Raw genomic sequence first — 24,211 nt, forward strand, 5'->3', positions numbered from 1 at the left:
CACGGCTATTTTTTACGAGATGGTGTCTTAATGCGCAAGTGGAGCCAGAGGCTGTTCTGCTCCGTAAAATCACAGCTCCTGCCGTCATTAAGGCCTTGATGGTTTTTTTCTCTCTTTTTGGCCTTCCGAAAACTATTCAGACAGATCGCGCTACAAATTTTATGTCCCGTATATTTGCTCAAGCTATGCGCCAGCTCGCGGTCCACCATGTTACATCCAGCCCGTATCATCCGCAAAGTCAGGGTGCACTCGAGAGGTTTCATCAAACGTTGAAAAATATGCTCAAGTGTTTTTGCCTGGAGTTTCAGCGCGATTGGGATGAAGGTGTTCCGCTTGCTCTTTTTGCTGTGCACGAGGTAGTGCAGGAGAGTTTGGGGTTTAGCCCGTCGGAACTCGTTTTTGGGCACACAGTTCATGGGCCTTTGAAGCTGTTGAAAGAGTCGTGGCTCGTTGAGCCTAAGGAGTGTCTCAGTTTGTCTGATTATGTGTCTAACATGCGTAATAGGCTTAGTCGTGCATGCCAGTTGGCCAAAGATAATTTAGGTCTTTGTCAAAAGCGGATGAAGCAGAGGTTTGATCAGAAGGCTGTTTCTCGAAGCTTCAGTCCTGGTGATAAAGTTCTGGTGTTGATTCCTGGAATGGGTTCTGCTTTGCAGGCTCGTTACAGTGGGCCTTATTGTGTTGAATGGCGGGTGAATGATTTGAACTATGTTATCTCTACTCCAGACCGAAGGAGAAAGACCACACTATGCCATATTAATCGTTTGAAATTGTATTGTGATCGAGAAAGTTCAATTTCTAAGCTCAAATCTCCTGGCACTTCAATTGTTAAAAGTGATGTTTGCGCAACAGAAGTGGCGCTGTCGAAGACATGTGGTGCTGAAGTTGTTTCTTCACTGGTGGTTGTGAAGCCAGCTAAACATGTGTCTCTGTCGGTACAACAGGGTGCTGTGGCGAGTGCCTTGTTGGAAGATGAGGGTCGAGTTCCATCCGTGGAAGTTATTGAATGGAGAATGAAGAATTCTGAGATTAACCTAGATACCTAGATATGACCCACCTTTCAACGGTATTCCGCAGACTGTCGGGAGCTAATTTAACTAAATTAACCTGGTTAAGTGTGAGTTCGGCCAGGCTACTGTGGTATATCTGGGTAAAGTGGTTGGCCGTGGGCAGTTGTGTCCTGTCCAATCAAAAGTTGAGGCGATTTTGAATTATCCTCCTCCATCCACTCGTCGCGAGCTCCGTCGTTTTCTTGGTATGGTGAGAGAGCAGAGAACGCAGCACGCACACACACACACACACACACACACACACACAGCGGAGAATGCAGCACACACACACACACACACAGAGCAGAGAACGCAGCAAACACACACACAGAGCGGAGAAAGCAGCACACACACACACAGAGCGGAGAACGCAACACACACACACACACACACACACACAGAGTGGAGAACGCAGCGCGCGCACACACACACACACACAGCAGAGAACGCAGCGCACACACACACAGAGTGAGAACGCAGCACACACACACACACACACACACACACACAGCAGAGAACGCAGCACACACACACACACACACACACAGCAGAGAACGCAGTACACACACACACACACACACACACAGCAGAGAACGCAGCACGCACGCACACACACACACACACACAGAGTGGAGAACACAGCACATACACAGAGTGGAGAACAGCGCGCACACACACACACACACACACACAGAGCAAAGAACACAGCACACACACACACACACACACAGAGCGGAGAACACAGCATACACACACACACACACACACAGAGAGCAGAGAACGCAGCACGCACACACACACACAAACACACACACATTATTAAATTCTCTGAAACACGGATTTGGTCCCACTAATGTATTAACATTTATATTAAATTAAACAGTCAAATATAAATCTTTACACACATAACTCATATCTGTTATTAAAGCATTAATTTCTGGTGTTTCAGTGAGAATAGTTATAATGTTCTAGCAGTGATGATTGTTCTCAGTGTGACTTACACAGCTGATCTAGTTGCTGTAACCACAGGCAGCAGCTTCTGAAGAACTTCATCTGCTGTGTTTACTGTGCCACTGTTTGAACATAAAACATAAATAATAGATTAAATACTCAAATATAGTTTTAATTAAACTGGTTTATAACAGACACAGATCTGTTGTTTCTTTCTCTGGTCAGTGTTTGTGTGTCCGGTCTATTAGTCTGCATTTACACACAACACTCAGTGCACAGATCTATGATGACATCAGATTTACTGTCCCGTCCATTGCTATGGTGATCACGGTGTCAATCATCACAATCTCAGGAGTGACTCAGATCAATAGTTTAGCGAGTTCACTCCCATAATCAGACATCCCAGCTCTCCGGGAAGTTCCAGGAGTCTCCCTCATATTGATATTGGGAGCGTCTCAAACGGACGGCTGCATCCTAGTGAGGGCGTGTCTTTCCTAGTCCAGTCCTTCTGAGGCTTGTAGACTCCAGTCACCTCAGCATTAAACACTAGGAGACGCTCTAGTAAGTGCTCATGGCTACGCCACACGTATTCCCGCCCCCACGGTCACGCCACCAAAATACTGTTCAAACTTCACTTTGAAGAAATACTTTGTATTAAAGATCTTTATATTAACTGGCTCTTCTATGAATGCAATGCAGTGAATGCCAGCCGTCTGTGTCTCCTCACGGCCGACTGCCGCCTACATACAAAACAAATAAACACAAAATGAAAATAAAAGGTGCAGCCCCTCACGGACGACTGCAGCGCACACACATAACAAAACGTAACTAAAACAACACAAAATCCAGGCCTGGTCCTCTCTCGTCCTTCACTGTCATCGCTCCTCCTTTATACTCCCTCACTCCTCCGTGAGACCCGAGATCGCTGCAGCGCTGATGAGCGCTGGTCGGGGGGGGGGGGGAGTAGAGCGCCGCCTCTTCCCGTTCTCACGGTCCCTCGGCCTCGCTGCTCGCCACATACCCCCAACGCCCTTCGCAGGAAGGGGGGCACTCCCGAGGCTGCGCTCTACTCCCCCCGTCCGAGGGGGCCGATCACGGCGGCCGCGGGACCTGGGGGCAAGAACAGCGAGGTGAGAGAACGGAGCCGGGAGCATGAGGAGCGACAGAGACGAGAGAGTGGAGAGAGGAGAAAAAAAAAAGAAAAAAAAAAATTCTGGTGCGGTTCCCAGACACACTGCCGCTCGGTCCTCAGCCAGCCGAGAGGTTCTTCCTCGCGGTGCCGTGCGGTGGTACTGGATGCTCGGTGGACAGCTCGATCCTCCTCCGCCCCCGGGCGGCCGGCGGTGGCTCCTCCTGTCGAGGGCAGCCGGCAGCGAGTCCCGCGCACTCCCTGCCCCTCCCCTACACGGCGGAGGGATACAGGCTCCGGACCACGGCGAACGCCGGTGACTCCTCCGCGCTCCCTCTAGGACGTCAGCCACCCCACCTCGACCCAGGGGCACGGCAGTGAGCTCTCCGTCCCACCGTCCTTCATCCGCTCCAGCACCACCGCTTCGGGCAGCCCCTCGCGGTCTTCTCTCATCCGCGCTGCCCGAACTCCTCAGCACCGCGATCCCCCTCAGTAGCAAGGGCTCTTCGACAGCATGTCCCTCCTTCCTCCCGGGCTTCGGCAACACTGTAGTAAAGTTAGTTCGTGTGGGAAGAAGGAGGCGGGAACCGGCGGACATTCAACACAACTTTTAATAAACAAACACAAAACTACATACAAAACAAATAAACACAAAATGAAAATAAAAGGTGCAGCCCCTCACGGACGACTGCAGCGCACACACATAACAAAACGTAACTAAAACAACACAAAATCCAGGCCTGGTCCTCTCTCGTCCTTCACTGTCGTCGCTCCTCCTTTATACTCCCTCATTCCTCCGTGAGACCCGAGATCGCTGCAGCGCGCAGCTGGCGCTCATCCCCACTGATGAGCGCCGCCTCGTCCCGTTCTCACGGCCCCTCGGCCTCGCCACAAACGTGTGCCTTCATCTCTGAAAACATTATTTGTGTCTTACATTTCATAATGAGCTCAGATAAGCTCAGCTCGTTCTCCAGCAGGTCTTTATCATGAATGTGAATGTGTGCAAAGGATTGTGGGTAATTGAGCTGAATTAAAGATGCGAAACGAAGGCTGGCGTCAAAGGATCCTTCAAACTGAGACGGCCTTCAGAGGCGCTTGATGACGTGGCCGTCGAGATATGCAGCCTTACTAGGACACAGCCTCCGTTTGAGAAACACCCGCAAATTATGTTCAATATCCCAGAAATCAATCTGTGCCCCGTGATTAAACACCTCTGACCTCTGTGTGTCTCTGTTCATAATGTTTTAGACTGTAATGATTGAACTCAGTGTTACTTACGGTTCATTTTCGGCTCCAATTAATCTGTTCAGGTCAAACTCCTGCATCGTCTGCTCTGAGGACAACAACACAAAAACTAAAGCTGACCACTGAGATGAGGAGAGTTTCAAAGCACGTAATCCACGGCTTATATGAGGTTGAGCTTCGTTCACTAGTGAAAGATCACCCAGTTCATTCAGACAGTGAAACAGATTGATGTATTTATCTGGAGAGGGATTCTCACTGATCTTTTCTTTAATATAGTCGACTGTTTTCTCATTTTTGTGAGAGCTGTTTCCTGTCTGTGTCTTTAGTTCTTGTAAGAGACTCTGATTAGACTTCACTGACAGACCCAGAAGGAAACGAAGGAAAAGGTCCAGATGCCCATTTTTACTGTCTAAAGCCTCATCCACAGCTCTCTGATGGAGATCAGATAGTGAAGCCGTGTCTCCATTAGTTGGTTTGGTAATCTGGTCAAACACATTGATGTTCTTGTTTGTAAAGGAGAGATGCACATATAGAGCCGCTAGATGTTCCTGAATGCTCAGATGAACAAAGCAGAAGACTTTCCCCTGATACAAGCCCAACTCCTCTCTGAAGATCTGAGTGCACAATCCTGAGTACACTGATGCTTCTGTCACATCAATGCCACACTCTCTCAGGTCTTCCTCGTAGAAGATCAGGTTTCCTTTCACAAGCTGCTGATACGCCAGTTTCCCCAGTTTGACAATCATGTCTTCATCTCTCACTTTCTTCTCATAGTCCTTCTCATGTTTGATGTTGGTCTGAAGGATCAGGAAGTGTGTGTACATTTGAGTGAGAGTCTTGGGAATCTCTCCAGTCTCTGCTTCACTCAACATCTTCTCCAGAACAGTGGCTGAGATCCAGCAGAAAACTGGGATGTGACACATAATAAAGAGGCTCCTTGATGACTTCAGGTGTGAGAGGATCCTGTCGGCCAGACTCTGATCACTGATTCTCTTCCTGAAGTATTCCTCCTTCTGTGGGTCACTGAAGCCTCGTACCTCTGTCACTCGATGGACACACTCAGAGGGGACGAGATCAGCTGCTGCGGGTCTGGAGGTGATCCAGATGAGAGCAGAGGGAAGCAGATTCCCCGCAATGAGGTTCGTCAGCAGCTCGTCCACTGAGGCTGATTCAGTCACATCACACAACCTCACATCGCTCTGAAAATCCAGAGACAGACGACACTCATCCAGACCATCAAAGATGAAGGACACTTTATACTGATCACTGGATATTTCCATTTCTTTGGTTTCAGGGAAAAAGAAATGAAGAAGATCTGAAAGACTGAGTGTTTTGTCCTTCATCAAGTTGAGCTCTCTGAAAGGAAGTGGAAATATGAGCTGGACCTCCTGATTCTGTTTCCCTTCAGCCCAGTCCAGGATGAACTTCTGCACAGAGACTGTTTTTCCAATGCCAGCGACTCCCTTTGTCAGCACAGTTCTGATGGGTTTGTCTTGTCCAGGTAAAGGTCTAAAGATGTCACTGCATTTGATCGGTGTGTCCTCTGTTTCTGCTCTCCTGGACTGTGTCTCAATCTGTCTCACCTCATGCTCATTATTGATCTCTCCACTTTCACTCTCTGTGATGTAGAACTCTGTGTAGATCTCATTCAGGAGTGTTGGGTTTCCCTGCTTTGATATTCCCTCATACACACACTCAAACTTCTTCCTCAGATTTGATCTCAATGTGTCGAGGACTTCAGCAGGTTTAGAGTCACGGCTGTAAGATTAAAATAACACATTATTACACAAGTTAGAGAAGTAAATAGCCATAGATCACAAAATGGATGATTTGTTTGCTGTATTATGGGACACTCAATCATGTGTTTGAGTGATTTGTGATGTCATTGCAGCTCCTAAAATTAAACAACAACAAAAGTCCCACATTTTACCTGAAACCAGGACACATGCTTTCATTAAAGTCTTGTGGTTGAATCACAGGCGTGAACACAGTTTTGTTTTTAACTGGTCTGGATTGAAGATTTGACCTTAAATCAGAATGAAGAGGGTAAAGAATCAGACACACTGATATTGATGTAATTGTGTCATCACAGTAACAGACCAACAGCTTTTACAGTGTGTGAATGTATTAACAATACAATACATAGAGTTCAGCACAATGATCATCATTAATAGACTGAAACTTACAGGATCTGAACTCATTACACTGCTGTATATTAACCCCTTAAACCCGAAGTGGTACTATCGCAGCCGGCGGGACAATATTTGTATCATCGGTCTGAAAGAAGGCGCAGAGGGTCGCCAACCTGTTCATTTTATTTTCAAACCTGGCTACCCAAGCTACTGGATATTGAAACAAAACATGGCGTGGTTAAAATAGACCGGGCGCATAGAACACTTGGCCCGCTTATACCCAACCGCGCACGGCCTGTGCTGCTTAAGCTTCACAACTGCTCGGACAAGAGTAAAATCCTGGCTGCTGCAAAGAAGAAGGATCGTCTAACATATCGTCGCTGCCCAATGAAACTCACGTATGTCCAAAACGGTTACTTTTCAGGAAGTGAAAAAAACACAGTATTTCAAAAGCAGTTGAATGTAGCGTTGTCATACGTGGTACGGCATCTTTACATGTAACCATATTCTTGCCAGTGTAATGATATAATCCACATTTGACCAAAATTGATTTTAAATGGACATACGTGTATTTTACAATAACGGTGGTCGATACGCGTTCTTCCGATCATTAATTAGAATGGCCAAGTTGCGTTTCATATTGACAGAGGAATACGTGCTGGACATTCTCAGCCTCTGGCAAGCGGTGATAGCAGTATGAGTGAGGCATGTTCTAGTGACAATCATGACAGTAGCATTACAGGCTATAATTTGATCAGTTTGACTAAGAAAAAAAAAGTTTGAATCTTATCAATGAGACCGAGTTTATTTACATACTAGCAAGCAAACTAATCTGTGAAGAACTAGATTAGAACTAAACTGTGGAGAGCTTCAATGTCGTACTTTCGGCTATCCAGTGCTGAGCTTCGATGAAACTTCACGAGACCGGCGAGATGCTTCCACAGGGCGGGAGATACGCGGCGTGATTGACAGCTTTGACACCAAATGGATATACGTGAAAATCAGATGACATGATTTCACAACTTTTCATTGGCCATTTAGATATGTGAAGCATACTGTATACGGAAATGAACCTGGACATTCAATCCGTCGAAAAATCGGCAAAATGGACATACGCGGCTTTCATCGGACAGCGACGATATGAGGGCAGTGACATGTTTGTCACGCAAGACCTGTCAGTTAAAGTCAGAGGCGAGACGGGCTTATAATGACGTCAGCGGTCAGCTCATTCAGAGAGGTGTCTGTTTTGTGATGCGCTACCCTGCTAACCTCTGTTTCAAGCTTAATGGGTCTGACCACTGCTTCCATTCTGCACAAGATGCACAGGTGTATCTGAACGGGTTGGACTAACATATTAAGTTTGCACGAATGGCTGGGATGAGCGCTGCGTCACATTATTACAGTCGCTAAATGCTTGGACAGACAGGTACTCTAAAGACACTTTTCACGGTACACTTAAGACTTTATTTCTTATTTTCTTCTGTCCAGCACCAGTGTGGGGTTGAGTCTCACAGCACATTTAAAGACTTTATTTTTATTTTATTTTTCTACTATCCAGCACCATTGTGGTGTTTAGACTCACAGTACATTTAATGACTTTATTTTTATTTTATTTTTATACTGTCCAGCACCAGTGTGGGGTTTAGATTCAAGGTGTATTTAAATACTTTCTCTTATTCTTTTTTCTGTGATGTTACGCAGCTGTTTATTCCCATTTCAGTAAAAAAAAAAAAAATTTGTATCACAAAACACTTAAATACTTTATTTCTTATTTCCTACTGTCCAGTAACAGTGTGGTGTTCAAACACATCTATTTTTTTAAACAAAATCTCGTATGGTAAAATTTGTCTATGAGTGATCTTAAATTAATTAGCCTTAATATGAAAGGCATTAACCATGTTGTCAAAAGGCAAAAACTTCTCTTTTTTTCACAAGGAGAAATGTCAGATTGCGTTGCTTCAAGAAACTCATCTCTCCGACATAGAGCACATGAAGTTGCGTAGAAGCTGGGTTGGCCAGGTTTTTATTCTCCTCATATAAATCCAATAGCAGGGGAGTTGCAATTCTTCTTCATAAAAATCTCTCGTTTAAATTAGAAAAATCGATTACAGATAATGAATGTCGCTATGTACTTCTCTCAGGTTTTTTATACGGAGAACATGTGCTAATCGGCTGCATTTACGCCCCCACGGCATATGAACCTAAATTTTCCCCCAAATTACTTGCTGACATTTCTTCATTCTCATGCTCTCTCATACTCTTGGGAGGGGATTTTAACTGCGTGCGTACTAGACCCATCCATAGATCAGTCTCCTCCAAGAGGTACTAAACCAAGGGAAAAAGTCTTAGGCTTTCAGAATTTTGCAAGGATCTGGAACTGTTTGATGTCTGGAGGTCAGTTCACATGAGGGGGAAAGATTTTACTTTTTTCTTGCAACCTCGCCAAACTTTTTCGCGTATCGATCTATTCTTGTCATCGCAAGGGATATTGGAAAGAACGATGGACTGCTTCATTGGAAATAGGACTTTATCTGACCACTCTCCCATTACAATAATAGTTCATCCCCCATTTAAAGATCCGTACAGTAGACAGTGGCGACTGAATCCTTCTTTACTGAGCCGTCCTAAATTCATGCAATATCTTAAACAGCACTGGAAATACTTTATTGACATTAATAAATCCCCTGAAGTAAGTTCATCCATTTCATGGGAGTCAGCAAAAGCCTATCTGAGAGGGGTTATTATATCTTATACTTCTGCTAAAAAGAAAGAGGCTATGAGAAATATAATAGAGCTTGAGAAGAAAATTCTGATGCTAGAGAGAGAGATTTCAAAGAGTCACCCTCCAGAGGCTTATCCCAGCAGCTTAAAGGAGAACTCCAGGGAATTTTTAAGTTAATCTTGATTGTTATACCTTTGTGAGTACTGTCTATAGAAAAAAAAACTAACTGGATTGGTGCTTGCAACACGGAGCTGTTACACTTAATGCCCAGAGCTCCCACTCAGCTAAAACGGGAGTTATGGGGGCATATACTTAAAGAGTGTTTTTGTGCCTCTTAACAGGCACAAAATGCAATTAAAATGTCTATCCAACATGAACAGGGCCCTTACATGACAACAAGATGCCTTTAGACACTTAGCCATTGTTTAAATTCACCTAAATAGTGTTTTAGACGGCAAGCTGTAGTCTCGCGCTGAAGTCCCGTGGGAACTCAGTTGTAGCCGGAAAAAGGCAAATAGTGCAGGTGGGAGGAGCTGCGGAATCTCGAGGTCATGAAAAGGAAGACGATGAAAATGTAAATTCTTGTATTGTCGCATTCTGTTGCCACAATTCGGAACGGCAAAAACGCGAACCATTTCTTCTTCACTTATGAGCCGATCATCACTCTTCACACACAACGCTCCTCCCACCTGGACTATTTACATTTTTCCGGCTACAACGGAGTTCCCACGGGACTTCAGCGCGAGACTACAGCTTGCCGTCTAAAACACTATTTAGGTGAATTTAAACAATGGCTAAGTGGCTAAAGGCATATTGTTGTCATGTAAGGGCCCTGTTCATGTTGGACAGACATTTTAATTGCATTTTGTGTCTGTTAAGAGGCACAAATACACTCTTTATGTATATTCCCCCATAACTCCCGTTTTAGCTGAGTGGGAGCTCTGGGCATTAACTGTAACAGATCCGTGTGGAAAGCACCAATCCGTTTGTTTTTGTTTTTTTCTATAGACAGTATGTAACTTTAATACGGAATCTCTGACTAACTTCCCCTTTAAATGGTCTAAATCCGGATTTGTTTACCTTGGGATTAATGTGTCAACTGACCTGAACAAATTATGGAAACTTAGGCCCTGTCCACACGAACACGGGTATTTTCAAAACTGCAGCTTTTTCTACGCGGTTTGGCTGTTCGTCCACACGCAAACGCAGTATCCGGTTACTGAAACTGGACTTTTTTGAAAACTCCGGCCAGGGTGAAGTTTTTTAGAAACTCCGGTTACAGCGTTGTCGTGTAGACGGTGAAACCGGAGATTTCGGCTTGTTAAGTTGAAATGTGCGCCGTTCTCTCCTTTGTTTGACATCAGATTGTGCGCCGTTATCGCTTTTGTTTATACATGAGTGGAGTCTATGCAATGGCGGACGTAACTTTTAATAACTCTGCTAACAGCGCTTATTACATACAGATACATGCGCAGTTATCTCATTGTATTGCAGAACAGAGGCGCCAGAATACAAAAATACAACATAGTAAGGCAAGTGTGTGAAGCTTCAGTCCACTTGAGCCCTGCCCCTACAGTTGTCAGTGTCACTGATTCCAAAGTAAACTTGTAGAAGGGTTTCACTGAGCCCATGGCATCCCTCAGTGCATCGGTGCCGTGGATGGGACCCATGTGGAAATCAAGCAGCCAATCATAGCGCGGTTTTGCGTTTTCATGTGGACGGAGATTTTTTTAAAACTGTGCTTGTGTGGACGCGATTGTTTTTTAAAACGGAGGAGGAAAAACTCCGGTTATAAAAATACCCGTGTACGTGTGGACTAGGCCTTAATTGTGCCCCGATTATTCACACTGTAAAAAAAAGTTTGGCGACAGATCTCAAGATTCTTTGGGAGAGGTGAAATTCTGTTTATGCTGAGTCCGATTTACTTAAATCAGGATTTTGCCCCTGGCTTAGGCTCACCTGTCTTTAAAGCATGGCACATGAAGGGGATTCATATACTGGGAGACTTGTTCCAGGATGGCTTCCTAATGTCCTTCCAACAATTACGACAGAAGTTTGATCTCCCAAAGCAACACCACTTTGGTTATTTACAAATTCGCCATTATGTTTTCTCAAAGCGAAGTCCAGTGCTGAATTCACCAGCACTTAGCAATCTGGAGAGTTTCTTTGTCAACACAACTAATGCTTCTCATTTTATATCCAAGTTGTATTCTTTTATATACTCTAATGCCACTGGACTTTTGAACATAGTGATTCGCAAATGGGAGGAAAGATCTGTGCAATGAATATATAGATGATGACTGGCAGGAGGCCATTAAGTGTGTGAGGTCCACTTTTACTTGTAACCGGCTCAGAGAGACCCAATATAAGATATTGCATATATTACATGTGACCCCTGTTATAATGAATACAATTTATCATACTATATCTTCCCTGTGTGTTAAGTGCCATACAGAGTTGGGGACATACTTTCATTGTTTTTGGAGGTGTGAGTGCATCTCTAGATTCTGGAGTTTCATTGCTTGCGAAATTGGCACCATTCTTCAGATAAAATTGAAAAAGGATCCTGGTCTTTTTCTTTTGGGGCTCCCATCCAAAAGACAGGCAACAACACGGACACTGGATGCAATAGGTTACAAACTGTTAGATAAACTGCTACTTGAGGCAAGGAAATGCATCCTTATTAGATGGATTAATGACACTCCCCCTCTATCACTCAGTGGTATAGAGAGATCTCTGCTGTTTTGCCCCATGAGAGACTGACTGCTGTGTTTAGGGGTAATGCACAGAGCTTTCAGAATTTATGTCTCCATTTATAGATCACTTGCCTTTGGATTTGAGAAAAATTGTTATGTGTGGCAACTAGGGCTTTCTGGGGTGTTGGGCCCCTCTTTCTAGAGGTGAGCATAAGAATTTACCAAGAATGGTCTGGGTTATTTTGTGTTCTGATGTTCTTTTGTGTTTCAAATGACATGTATCAATCTCCATTATATGAGTATGTTAATGCTGATGATAAATATGTATGGGAAATATTTTGCTAATGCTTTTCTGTAGGATTTGATTGTTAAACTTTGTTACTAACCTAGTCACCAATATTGTTATTTATAATTGCCATTATTCCTGTCTATTATTGTGAGTCTAGTCCCTTAATTTATTATTTATTTTGAATGTTTATACATGCATGTCATCATTTATCATCAAAATGGAAAAAATGTTTCAGGTCACAAAAAAAATAAGGATGTGCCTTTTTTTACAGCAGATTCACACGATTAAAAAAAAAGAGACCAAGAACCATAATCCCTCACTCGGATCAGAAGTTATTACTCATGGAATTATAACACATTTAACATGACAGGCGCACATACTCTAGATAAGCTATTGTTGCACTAAAGTCGCGTTTATGCTTGTAACTTCATGAAACATTCTCTGATCGTTGAAAATCTTACAGTTGATGCTCCCGATTGAAATGAGTCCAAAATCAACATAATCCATTGCGCCGATCACGAGATATTCCTCATGGATGTTGTGTTGATCAATGCAGTTTTGAAAAGAATATGGCAATTTATGTTCATGGCAGCTAGGTGGCGCCCGCGAGCGGTACACTCCGGTTTAGAGGAATAACTCAGCGCTCGTTATGAGTCTATCAAAATGGATAGATTCATTGGAAAGCTGAGATTCTAAGCTTTAAAATAATTATAAGCCTATTATGTAATTAAATTTATAATGTATAAAAAAATAATTATAAATATATAAATATATATATAAAATATTGTAATATAATGCATTTTATCTGCAGTTTCTCAGCATTAGATTGTCCAAATTTCTATTTTCTAAAATTTTCAATTGTCTAAAAATATTAAAAGTGTTTTAACAAATGATACATACTTTTTTACTCTCCTTGCAATAGTTTGAGTTATGAGTCTTTAAATTTGTGTATGTCACTCAGAAAACAATTGGACTGTTAAATGTCAAGGACTGAACAAAAAGGCTACCTTTGTTCTAAATGCTGTAACTTTTTTTGTACAGCATGTACTTTATGCAATCACCACAAAATTTGATCCAGATGCAGAGTAAATTTAGGGGAACATCACCAAAAAATATTTTTTTGTGCTGCCCTTTTTCCTTCCAGAGTTATTGAATGTTAAATAAGAAATATTTGTAAAATTATTAAAAAAATATATATTTTAAAAAATTGCCTTATATAAGCAGTTTCTCATCAATAGATTGTCCAAATATAATACAATTTTTATTTTCTAAAAATATAAAACGTTTGCTAACAAATGATACCTACCATTTGAATCTCCTTGCTATAGTTTTGGAGTTATGAGTATTTAAAGTTGTATATGTCACTCAGACAAAAAAAACTCTAAAAATACCTTCAGGGCTTAAGGGGTTAATAACAACTTCATAAAAATAAAATACTATAAGCATAACTGTTATAGAGATGATATACCTGAGATCAGGCCGTGTGTCTCCACTCTTAAACTCTGGTGGGCGACCCATAGAGCCGTCACTCTTCATAGACACACAGCTGGACTCTGGGTTTGAGCTCTTCTGCTGGACTGAACTGGTTTTAAAACTAAGTAAAATAAAAAGCATACAGACTTATACATGTTGTGCACTTTTACTGGAAACTTCTGTCTTAGGAAAGATCAGTGAGTGTTGTAACACTTTTGCTGTAACGTCTGTAACTCAGAGGTGTTTCACTTGGTCTCAAACTTTGATGACAATTATTTTGAGAAATGAACTTTGCAAATATTTAACATGATTCAAAAAATTTACCAAGGCAACTGAGAAAACTAAAATTAAGAATAAGGGATTCAAAACAAACAAATTGAAAACAACAATAGAATTATAGAATGATTCAACTCAAGTGAACATCAACCACAATTCAAAAATGTCATACTATAAGCATAACTTTTATAGAGATGCTATACCTGAGATCAGGCCGTTTGTCTCCACTCTTAAACTTCACTGGCGGCTCAATCATAGACCCGTTACTCTTCATAGACACACAGCTGGACTCTGGGTTTGAGCTCTTCTGCTGGACTGAACTGGAACAGAGAACAGAGAACAGATTCAATCCTTTCAAATTCTCAACAGCCTAAACCAATTTGTTGAATAAATCACTCTTTCTGTAAAACCTTAAACAAGTTCAGGCGTTTAGACGACATTCGCAAAGCTCATGCACTCTTTTTGCTAAACTCCAAACACATCTCACTCATTAAAAACACATTTCGCACTGTAATGCACTTGTGTTTCCAAACGCTAGACACAGACAGACATGGGCGTCGGAAGCAAAAAAATGTGGGTGGGTCCTCTCTCAGAAAATTTTTACTGGAGTAGATGCCATTTATATTAAATACAAATATATCGCCTTAGTTGCTAAACATCTGATTGGACAAGACAAGTATACGGAAATCACCATATCTTTAACAGCGGCTATAGTGTAGGGGTAAGACCAATGGCATCAAGTTTTGAGGCAAATCGACCTGCGGTTCGAATCCGCCTTAAAGCTACACTGTGTAACTTTTTATTCTATTCTTAGCTAAAAACACTTAGTTCTTTCAAAAATATATGTGCTCATTAATGTATATTTACTTCTTTCAAGTAACAAAGTATTCTCGTAAGTTTATAATATGCCATTGAAAATACATAAGGTATTGGGATCTAACGGTGGTCGCCATGTTGCCCCTCCATCTTGAAAGTACATTAGCCAAAGAGGGACATACCCGTAAATTCAAGCTTCGCCTTTCGTGTTCAAAATTCCCTCCCTCGCGCATGTGCGCGTCAACTTGTTCAGACTTGTCTGGTGCATGCGCAGAGAGTTTTCATCTCAGCAGCTCCAGTAACAGAGTTATACGGAGTTTTCCTGGCTTGTTTATTCCTCAAAAGTCTGTTTTTCCTTGTGTGGTATTTCTGTGCGTTAATAACTCCGTAAGTAACGTTAATAATAGTTATTGTCATTGTAGATGTGTTTCAGAGTGTGTCATCCTGTAATTCAGTTGATGTCACCTCAGAAGTATTTTTGTGTCAAACCATACAATAGCGTAATGCTCACCTATTTGAATAATCATTCAGTTATTTTGTTATCAACAATGTTTATTCGTTTATAGAAAATATTTGCTTGTAATGTATGTTGATGGAAATATGTATCAGGTCTGATCGTCATATTAACAATTGTTATGCAGAGCGCACTGCAGTCCTAAAGCGGCGCACACACTTTTGTAACCGGACACCGCTTGTTAGTAGCGCCAGCTCCGCTCCTTTTAATGCAGCTGCATTTAGCGCCTATATATGGTACAATAAGCTCTGGTTTACGGTTACATTATACAAATGTAACTTATAAGTATAGTTATACAGTTCTTAACGGTGTATCTTCTGTCATGTCATTATCATGTATATTTACCATCCTTATTTGTTATCTCACAGAAACCACATTTATGTACATATCCACGCAAACCTGTTTATGCCTGAATAAACATTACCATCATCAAAGTTCACTCTGGATTAGCTGCAGTTCTTTCTAGCCGAATAATTAGGCCAGTTGAGTTCCAACCATCCCACTGCGCACAGAATATCCCACAGGCACAGTGTCGAATGTGGACGAGGTCGAACTGGAAGCCATGTTAATCTTGGACTAAATCGGCCACTGTAGGAGTTTAAACGAAATCGGAATTGAGAGGAACAGAAACTTAAAGTCACTGGATGGTCATATACCTTTTCACCACTAGATGGGGGAAAATATCACACAGTGTAGCTTTAAGCCGAACAAACTCTACTCCCTTTTCCAATCACATATCAGGTCGGAAAGGCATTTATTTTCAATAAAAATGAAGAAAATATTAGAAAAGTGGAAATAAAGTGTCTAACATGTGTTTAATAATAAGTGTTTATTGGTTAGGGGTAGGTAAACAGACATGTGCTGGATTAGAGACGATAAAAGTGAGTTGGTCCAATATCATTGATCCTAAAAAGTGGGTGGGTCTTGTCCCACATACATACAATGGTTCTGATGCCCATGCAGACAGATAAAAGTTAAACAACTAAAACACAGTTGTCATTGTTAAGACACAACAACTCTAAATTATTCACATTTATATCTAATGATGTGATCAAACCAGCTGTACAAAATAAGCCAGTTCAGTAAAGTTGCAATGAATTTTGATAATACGAACAATATATGGAAACAATCTGAAAAGGAGAGGAGGAAGAGTATAATACAACGATTCAATGGTCTAAAATTGCTTGAATGTCCAAACTGGCAAGCCTTACACATACAACTGACAATGCTTACTGGAGACGCAAGTAAATGTGATCCGGCTTCAGGGTTCGTGTGTTGTCAGAGACACGGTTCAGCTCTGTGTCACAGAAAACAGCTCACGAGCACTGAAGTGCCATGTTTTCATATTGATGTTATTGAATGGTGTAAAATCATTTGAATGTTCAAACTGGCAAGCATACAATAGACAAACTTTTCAAATTACGTCGGTTAGAGGTTCTGAACGTCGGTTTCGATTACTTTTCGAACAGCGACTCAATCAGAGAACAATTTAAATGGAGTCAGTGTCTCATTCATCACGACTTGTTTCGTCATTGGATGAATCAGTGTTTGTGAATAATTTTTTTATTGAATGTTTCAATGCCAAACACTTCTAAATAAAAGGAGAAAAATAAATCACAAATGAGTACATTTTTGAGTATATACTTTAAAATGTAAACACAAAAAATAGTCCTTTCCATGTGGTTATCCATAAACTATTAATTGATTGAATTTACAGAAATGGCACTATATCGTGATATATATCGTTATCGTGATATGGGATTTTGGTCATATCGCCCAGCCCTACTCTAAATGTAGTTTGAAGATTTGGTTTTGTGTTTAAGATTTTGAGAAAGTGGGTGATAATTATAATAATAATACATTTTATTTAGAGATGTTCTGATACCTTTTTCCCTTACTGATGCCGATACCTGGGCTCAGGGTATCGGCCGATACCGAGTACTGATCCGATACCTGGGTGTGTATCTGTACAGCTGTATATACTACTAGCCCTGTATGAATTGCTATGAATTATTGTATGAATTATTTTATGGTGTGCTTCAGACTTATCCCTTAATAAAACATGAACAAATACATGATGAACTACTGTATTTATTACAGTATTTTTATTATCTGACATGCATTTGACAGTAACATTATTTATTTTTCTTAAGCAAAAAAAACTTCAAATGCAGCCACAAATCTAACACTGCAAACTGAAAAGGGTATTTTAGTTTTACAATATAACTGTATAAAAAACAGTGCAACAAATAAATGTAAGAATATAAAAAAAATTATATAATCATCAGAAAATAATCTCTTGACAACAACAAAAATAAGCAACCATCTAGGCATTATTATTATTAGTAGAAACCAGGGCCTGACATTAACTTTTTTTGACCACTTGCTACAGTGACTTTTTACCAGCCATTTTTTTTTCTCATCGACATTAAGCCTGTTCACATGCTTGTCCGGATTTTTGTGTGTGTGTGTGTGTGTTGTAAATATAATTTATTCTGAAGAAATAGCCTATTCTCAACAGTGTTCAATCAGCTTTGACATATTTAAATCTGCATATCTTTGATATTTTTACCTTTTATAAGGGCCGTTTTAATGAGTGAGTCATTGAGTCGATTCGGCTGATTCATTCACTAACATTGATTTCTCCTCGAGAGGCTGCACGAGCGTCAACAGCGCAAAATGCCCGTCAGTTTACTATACATTAGGCTATATATTATTATCCACTATCGATCGCCACTTAAGCTAAATTAATGCAGAATCATTCTTGCATTTTGTTGATTCCCTAGTTTTTTGTTATTTCAAAAATCCACTTGTCCCACAAACATATTGTTCTTTAACTTGTAAGAATACACATTTAAGTGCTGTCAAGTTATTAACGAAATCAATATATGTAATAACTCTACATTTTTAAAAATCTTTTTATTAATTGATGTCCCGTGTCACAGACAGTCATACTGATATACCTACCGCAGCTCGTATGTGAACACATCACACACGGCTGTGTTGATGGATGATTTAGTCACGCTCAGGAACGGTTAAATAGAACTAAATTAATAATATTATAACTGGCAAAGTTACCGCGTACCGGATATTTTCTCACTGCTTCCCAACCGCTTCCCAACATGCACACGCACTCGACGCACACACATCTGTGCATCTGTCATTGTACTGTAGCCTTCGTCAGCGTTGCATTATCTCGTCCCATCTCACCAATAGAAAGGCCTCATCTTTCCGATCGCAGGAACGTAGTCGCATCCTCTCAAACTGCCCAATGAATCACTCAATTCTCATTGGCTAGATTGACAGTGTTACCCGCCAATTGCAAAATTCACCCGCATTTGGCACGTGGTCAGGTGTTCATTTCAGGCCCTGGTAGAGACGTATTATTATTATATAGAGACGTAGCTAAATCTACTGTACAACAGTAGCCTAATATATTCTGTCAATTTAAAAAAAAATTAAACCAAACTTTTATTTTGACGGGTTGCAACATATACAGAACAAAATAAGATTTAAACAAGGAAAAAATACATAGTAAAAAGAAGAAAAAACTGCAGCAATTATCATTATAAGTTAAAAGCTTGACAAAAAAGATGCGTCTTAAGAAGTTTCTAAAACAATTAAAAGATGTAGTATTCCTAATAGATGCAGGCAATGAGTTCCATAACCTAGGTGCATTGTAGAAAAAGGCCCTTCCACCCATAGTTTTTAATTTACACTGAGGCTGACAGAGAGAAAGAGAACCAGCAGAGCGGAGAGAGCAAGAGGGTAAGGATGGATTAACCAGATCACAGATAGATATATACTGGAGCCAACCAATGGACTGCTTTATTTTTTCAAAACCAAAGTGCCACAAGCCCCAGAGTCAGCTAAAACGAGGTCTAAAGCAGTCTCCGTACTATGTCCAGACCTAAACCCAGATTGAAACGTTATTTTTTCTTGAAACGTGATGTTTCGAGAAATGCGTTTTATCAATTCAGAAAAACTGCAATATAAACATTCATCTTTCTTTAAAAACACTTTAAGGAAACTATGATATTTTATTTAATATTTCATGTTAGCTTTAAAACAAAAACACAAATAATATTTGTTCTGTAAACTGGTTTCTGTGATCCATGAGATCTTTTTCTGTATATAACACAATATTGAACAGTGTGTGTTGAAAGTACCTGCATCCTGGTGAGAAATCTCCATCTGTGGATCCTTGTGGATCAGCCATGATGAAGCTGCAGGAGAATCTGATGAGTTTGATCTCCTCCACTGACTCTGAATGAACAAACATCAGACACTAAATTAAAAGATTACATTAAAACACCTTCATTATTTATCTGAACACATCTGGAGTGTGTGAGGAAAGGATCACGTGACATAGCTCAGTCATAGGGTCTATTCACACACACAGACAGCCAAACACTGACTTTAACAGAAAAATTAATTATTTCGTTTATAAAAACAAACAGAAAACAGTAGGCTACAAACTAATACGTGATGATTATCTCTAAGGTGGACACCCAACTTGATATATATTTCCCATCTGAATCTAATCATGTCATTAAATGGTAAAGTCAGCCGCTGTTTATCATCATGTTAATTATTGTGCCTTTTACCCCAAATACTACCAAACATTACATAATCTCCTGTTATTGAAAAAACTGTTGCCTTATTTACTTTGAACAAAACAGAAAATCATTAACAAGCCCTTTGTCTAAAAAAATATTCAATAATTAAAAAAATTCTCATTTGGTACATAAATCTACAACATCTATAAAATATATATATAAAAAAACATTAAATATTAGATCAAATTAGCGCAGAATCAACTTTTTGGAAGCATAATTACAACTGTATTTGCAATATCCCAGCAAACAAAACGTTTTTACAACGTTTCACAACGTTGTATTTTGGTTGCAATTAGGTAATGTTGCAGTATAACGTTTTAAAAACGTTTTTTTAAATAGAAAAATAATGTAACCAAAATAAAACGTTTTAAAAACGTTGTAAAAATACCAACCTGGTACGTTTTCTTTAAGTAGTCAAAACATGTAAATATTACGTTTGTCTACTACCAAACTACAACTTTTTGTAGATGTTTTATTCCGGTGTTAAAATAACGTAATCTGCACGTTGGAATACGTCATGACAGTACCAAAATACAACCATATGCCAAACCTCCAATGATAGGCTACGTTCTGTTTGTGTAAAAATATCAGTAACATTTTACCATTGAGGCGATTCAGTGACTGAGTGAGACTGTTTTATGCAGCTGAGCATTCGATATCAAAAGGACTTAAAGGTAGCCTAATATGTGAATGCTTTCTTTCAGTGGTCTCTGCTCATTTAACTGATAGCCAAGCTATTAGAATAATACAATCGATTATTGTTGTTTCATAGCTAATCATCATGAGCCTGGCGCGTGGATCAAACAGCTCATAGAGTGTAAAAAAGAGCCCGATCACACGAAAATGCGTATACATAATGTAACGCACGAACCTAGGCTTTGATGATGTAGGTCTAGGCTGCACTATCCACTTAAACAACGTTATCAACTTTCGGGACATTTTCTACTCCATCAGTAGGCATATGTAATGTTTTAATTCTTGATGTAAACGCTGTGTAATTGACATATGACATGTTTAATGGGCGTGCGTGTTGAACATTCGAGTCGCTTTTAAACTGGAGTGGAGTAGTAGTGGGAAGTTCGGATCATTTTACTGACTCGGATCTTTGAGTCTCGTTCAGCAAAATGAACGAATCTTTTTTCGAGTCATTTCAGCAAAATATAATTAAAATGACATGTTAAATAGCCCAACCCATCTAGTACTTATGAAAATGTTGATTTGTAAAACTAAATAAAAATAAACTATAGGGTACTGCAACCAAAGCCAAATGATAAGAAACTGAAACGTTTAATTAATTGATTAGTTGTTGGGTCAGGCTATTGCAGTCTAACTCTGTTAGTTCACCTCACCTCCTGATCCGAGACATTCTTTCTTTTGCAACTTCATATTTATCAAGTTTGTTCTCCGCCTCTCGTGTCTTCGAACTCCTCAAGACGTTAGTTGTCGACTCGTCTGTGTCTGACTCTGATCTGGGCCTGGGCCGGGCCATGTGACACAGGTCCGGGAACAGAATGATTAGTTTATCTTTCGAGTCTCGAGTCCGGGTTTGAGTCTTTCGTTCTTCCTGTCAGTCCCATAGAGTCTATGCTGTCAGTAGCGGAAACACAAAAGATTAGTTCTTACGAGTCTTTCGGGTTTGACGTTTGAGTCATTCGTTCTTTTGCCACGTGACTTGTCACCGAACACTAGTTCACAACCTTTTTACTAACAAGCACGTCGTTAATTTTTTATTTTTTATATATATACAATTCTCAGTTAATATCAGACATAAACAAATATGGGAAATATATTGACTATTCAAGTCTAACATCACAAATTCAAGTCAATTAGACTATTACTCATTTTGAATCATATAGCACAAACAAACAAACAAACACACACACACACACACACACACACACACACATACATTATGTGTGTGTGTAATATGTTTTGTATAGGTGCTATAGGCCTATAAGCTATGTTACATTACATGGTAACATTTTTAAACAGATTTTTATTAATTAATAACACAAGGACAAAAAATATATATAACAACTCAATAGAGAAAAATAAAATACAGTTGATTCAAAACGAGTAATAGTCTAATTGACTTGAATTTGTGATGTTAGACTTGAATAGTCAATATATTTCCCATATTTGTACATATAATAATTATATATAAAAAATAAAAATAAAATAACTGCTTGTTAGTAAAAAGGTTGTGAACTAGTGTTCGGTGACAAGTCACGTGGCAAAAGAACGAATGACTCAAACGTCAAACCCGAGACTCGTAAGAACTAATCTTTTCTGTTTCCGTTACTGACAGCATAGACCAGGGGTGTCCAAAGTCGGTCCTGGAGGGCCACTGTCCTGCAGAGTTTAGTTCCAACTTGCCTCAACACCTGTCTGGAAGTTTCTAGTGTGCCTAATAAGACCTTGATTAGCTCGTACAGGTGTGTTTAATTGGGGTTGGAGCTAAACTCTGCAGGACAGTGGCCCTCCAGGAGCAGGATTGGACACCCCTGCCATAGACTCTATGGGACTGACAGGAAGAACGAAAGACTCAAGCCCGAACTCGAGACTCAAAAGATGAACTAATCATTTTTGTTGTTTCCAGTACAGATTCAGCATAATGCGCATGCGCGGTAGGGCTGTGCAATTAATCGAATTTCGATTTTGTCTCCCAACGATCACCAAAATAGTACAATCGAGAAAAAACGATTATTTTGCGTTAAAATGTGCGTCTCACAGCGCGCAAATATTGAGTTCTCTTTCAAGTCTTGCTCTTGAACGGACAAACTCACACAAAACGTATGTCAACATGTCCATCTTGATGAGTATCCTAGCAGACATAGTCTGTATATGCCTTAAGTAAACTTTATACAGTCGAGAAAGACGACGCATATCCGAGCTTTAGGTCTTAAAGGGGCAGTAGCCTTTACTGCCGTCTGTTTAATGTCAAACAACAAAAGACAAGGACAAGGACAAAAACATCACTCACTGCTCTTGATTGAATAGCTTTTGTAAGTTTAATAGGATTAATCTTTAATTTATGCACTTAAATATGCAATGTTATTTTACATTTGATACATTTCTGTACCTGAAAACTAATGTTAGACATACCTGAAAAGCATATCTAGCCGAACCATATTGTTGATCTTATTTATTTGTGGTTATCATTTTTACGTGAATACTTTTATACGTTGATTTGAATATATGTTATATTATTTATTTTAATAGTTCAAAAAGTACAACAAATGTTACAATTTCAATTGAATTGTTGAAAGGTGTATTTTTAATAAACGCAACACATTCCCAAAGTCATGTGAAATAATCGTTACATAATCGTGATTTCAATATTGACCAAAATAATCGTGATTATGATTTTTTCCATAATCGAGCAGCCCTAATGCGCGGTCAACACAAAATGAACGAATCACTCTCTGAGACAACTCGGTAGTCCCAAGTCATATTAAAGATTCGTTCAAAATTAACGAATCGTTCATGAACGACACATCACTAGAGTGGAGGGAGTTACCATGGAAACGGGGCGACACAGTTTGTCTGACAAACAGCAAGACTCCGCCTGCGTCCTGTCACTGTTGTTTTCACTGATTTCAGGTAAGTTTAGTCCCTAAAATTACACATATAATGTTAAATTACACATATAATTACATACAACTGTTCCGTTGTTCTGTTGAATATTTACTTTATAGAAATGGTATAACGTTAGTGTCTTCAGAAAAAATCCGTTAGCATTAACCGTTAGGCTAACGTTATGAGAGGTAACTTAGGCTAACTAAGCTCTTGTTTATGAAAGTTTGGGGTTTTAAATCACATTATGTGAAGATAAGAGAGCTTTGATAGTTTTGTTAACGTTTTGCTGGCAATTTGTCAATGGATGAATGGAAGTAACAATCTAATTATTTAACCTAAAAGTTTGCACTGTAAGGTTAATCGGTGACGTCACTCACATGGAGCGTGAAAATTGGCTGAAACGATTTCAAACACCTTTTTTCTTTTATCTTTCATGGTTTTCAATCAATTATTGACCACGTATATATCTCCATGCATCTGTAAAACCCCAAAACATAAATTCTGGTATCTTAAGATATTATATATGTATTGTATATACTGTATATTCTTACTTTTTTCAGCATTTTAACCACGTGCTCTAGTTAATTTATTTCTAATAAACCTGACATTGTATACCACATTGTTGGCTCTGTGACAAATTGTTTATGTTTCTAGATTCTGATGGATGTGCAGAGAACATCTCAAAGGTACTATGAACCATCTGACTTAAACCTCAAACATA

The 24,211-nt window shown here is 39.9% G+C and overlaps 1 protein-coding gene across 1 annotated transcript in view; it reads right to left on the reverse strand.

Moving 5' to 3' along the window:
- The window catches only part of LOC307130034 (uncharacterized protein), a 176,097-nt gene that overhangs the window by 136,287 nt on the left and 15,599 nt on the right, over positions 1-24,211 (reverse strand). The window contains exons 2-6 of the mRNA XM_079822883.1: positions 19,462-19,558; positions 14,166-14,282; positions 13,682-13,807; positions 6,305-6,400; positions 4,408-6,132 (exon numbers count right to left, since the gene is read on the reverse strand). Coding sequence (XP_079679009.1) covers positions 4,408-6,132; positions 6,305-6,400; positions 13,682-13,807; positions 14,166-14,282; positions 19,462-19,511 — 2,114 coding nt within the window. The 5' untranslated portion in view covers positions 19,512-19,558. The remainder of the gene's footprint in view (positions 1-4,407; positions 6,133-6,304; positions 6,401-13,681; positions 13,808-14,165; positions 14,283-19,461; positions 19,559-24,211) is intronic.

This window comes from Gobio gobio, assembly GCF_949357685.1.
Source record: "Gobio gobio genome assembly, chromosome: 8".
NCBI classification, from domain to species: Eukaryota; Metazoa; Chordata; class Actinopteri; order Cypriniformes; family Gobionidae; genus Gobio; species Gobio gobio.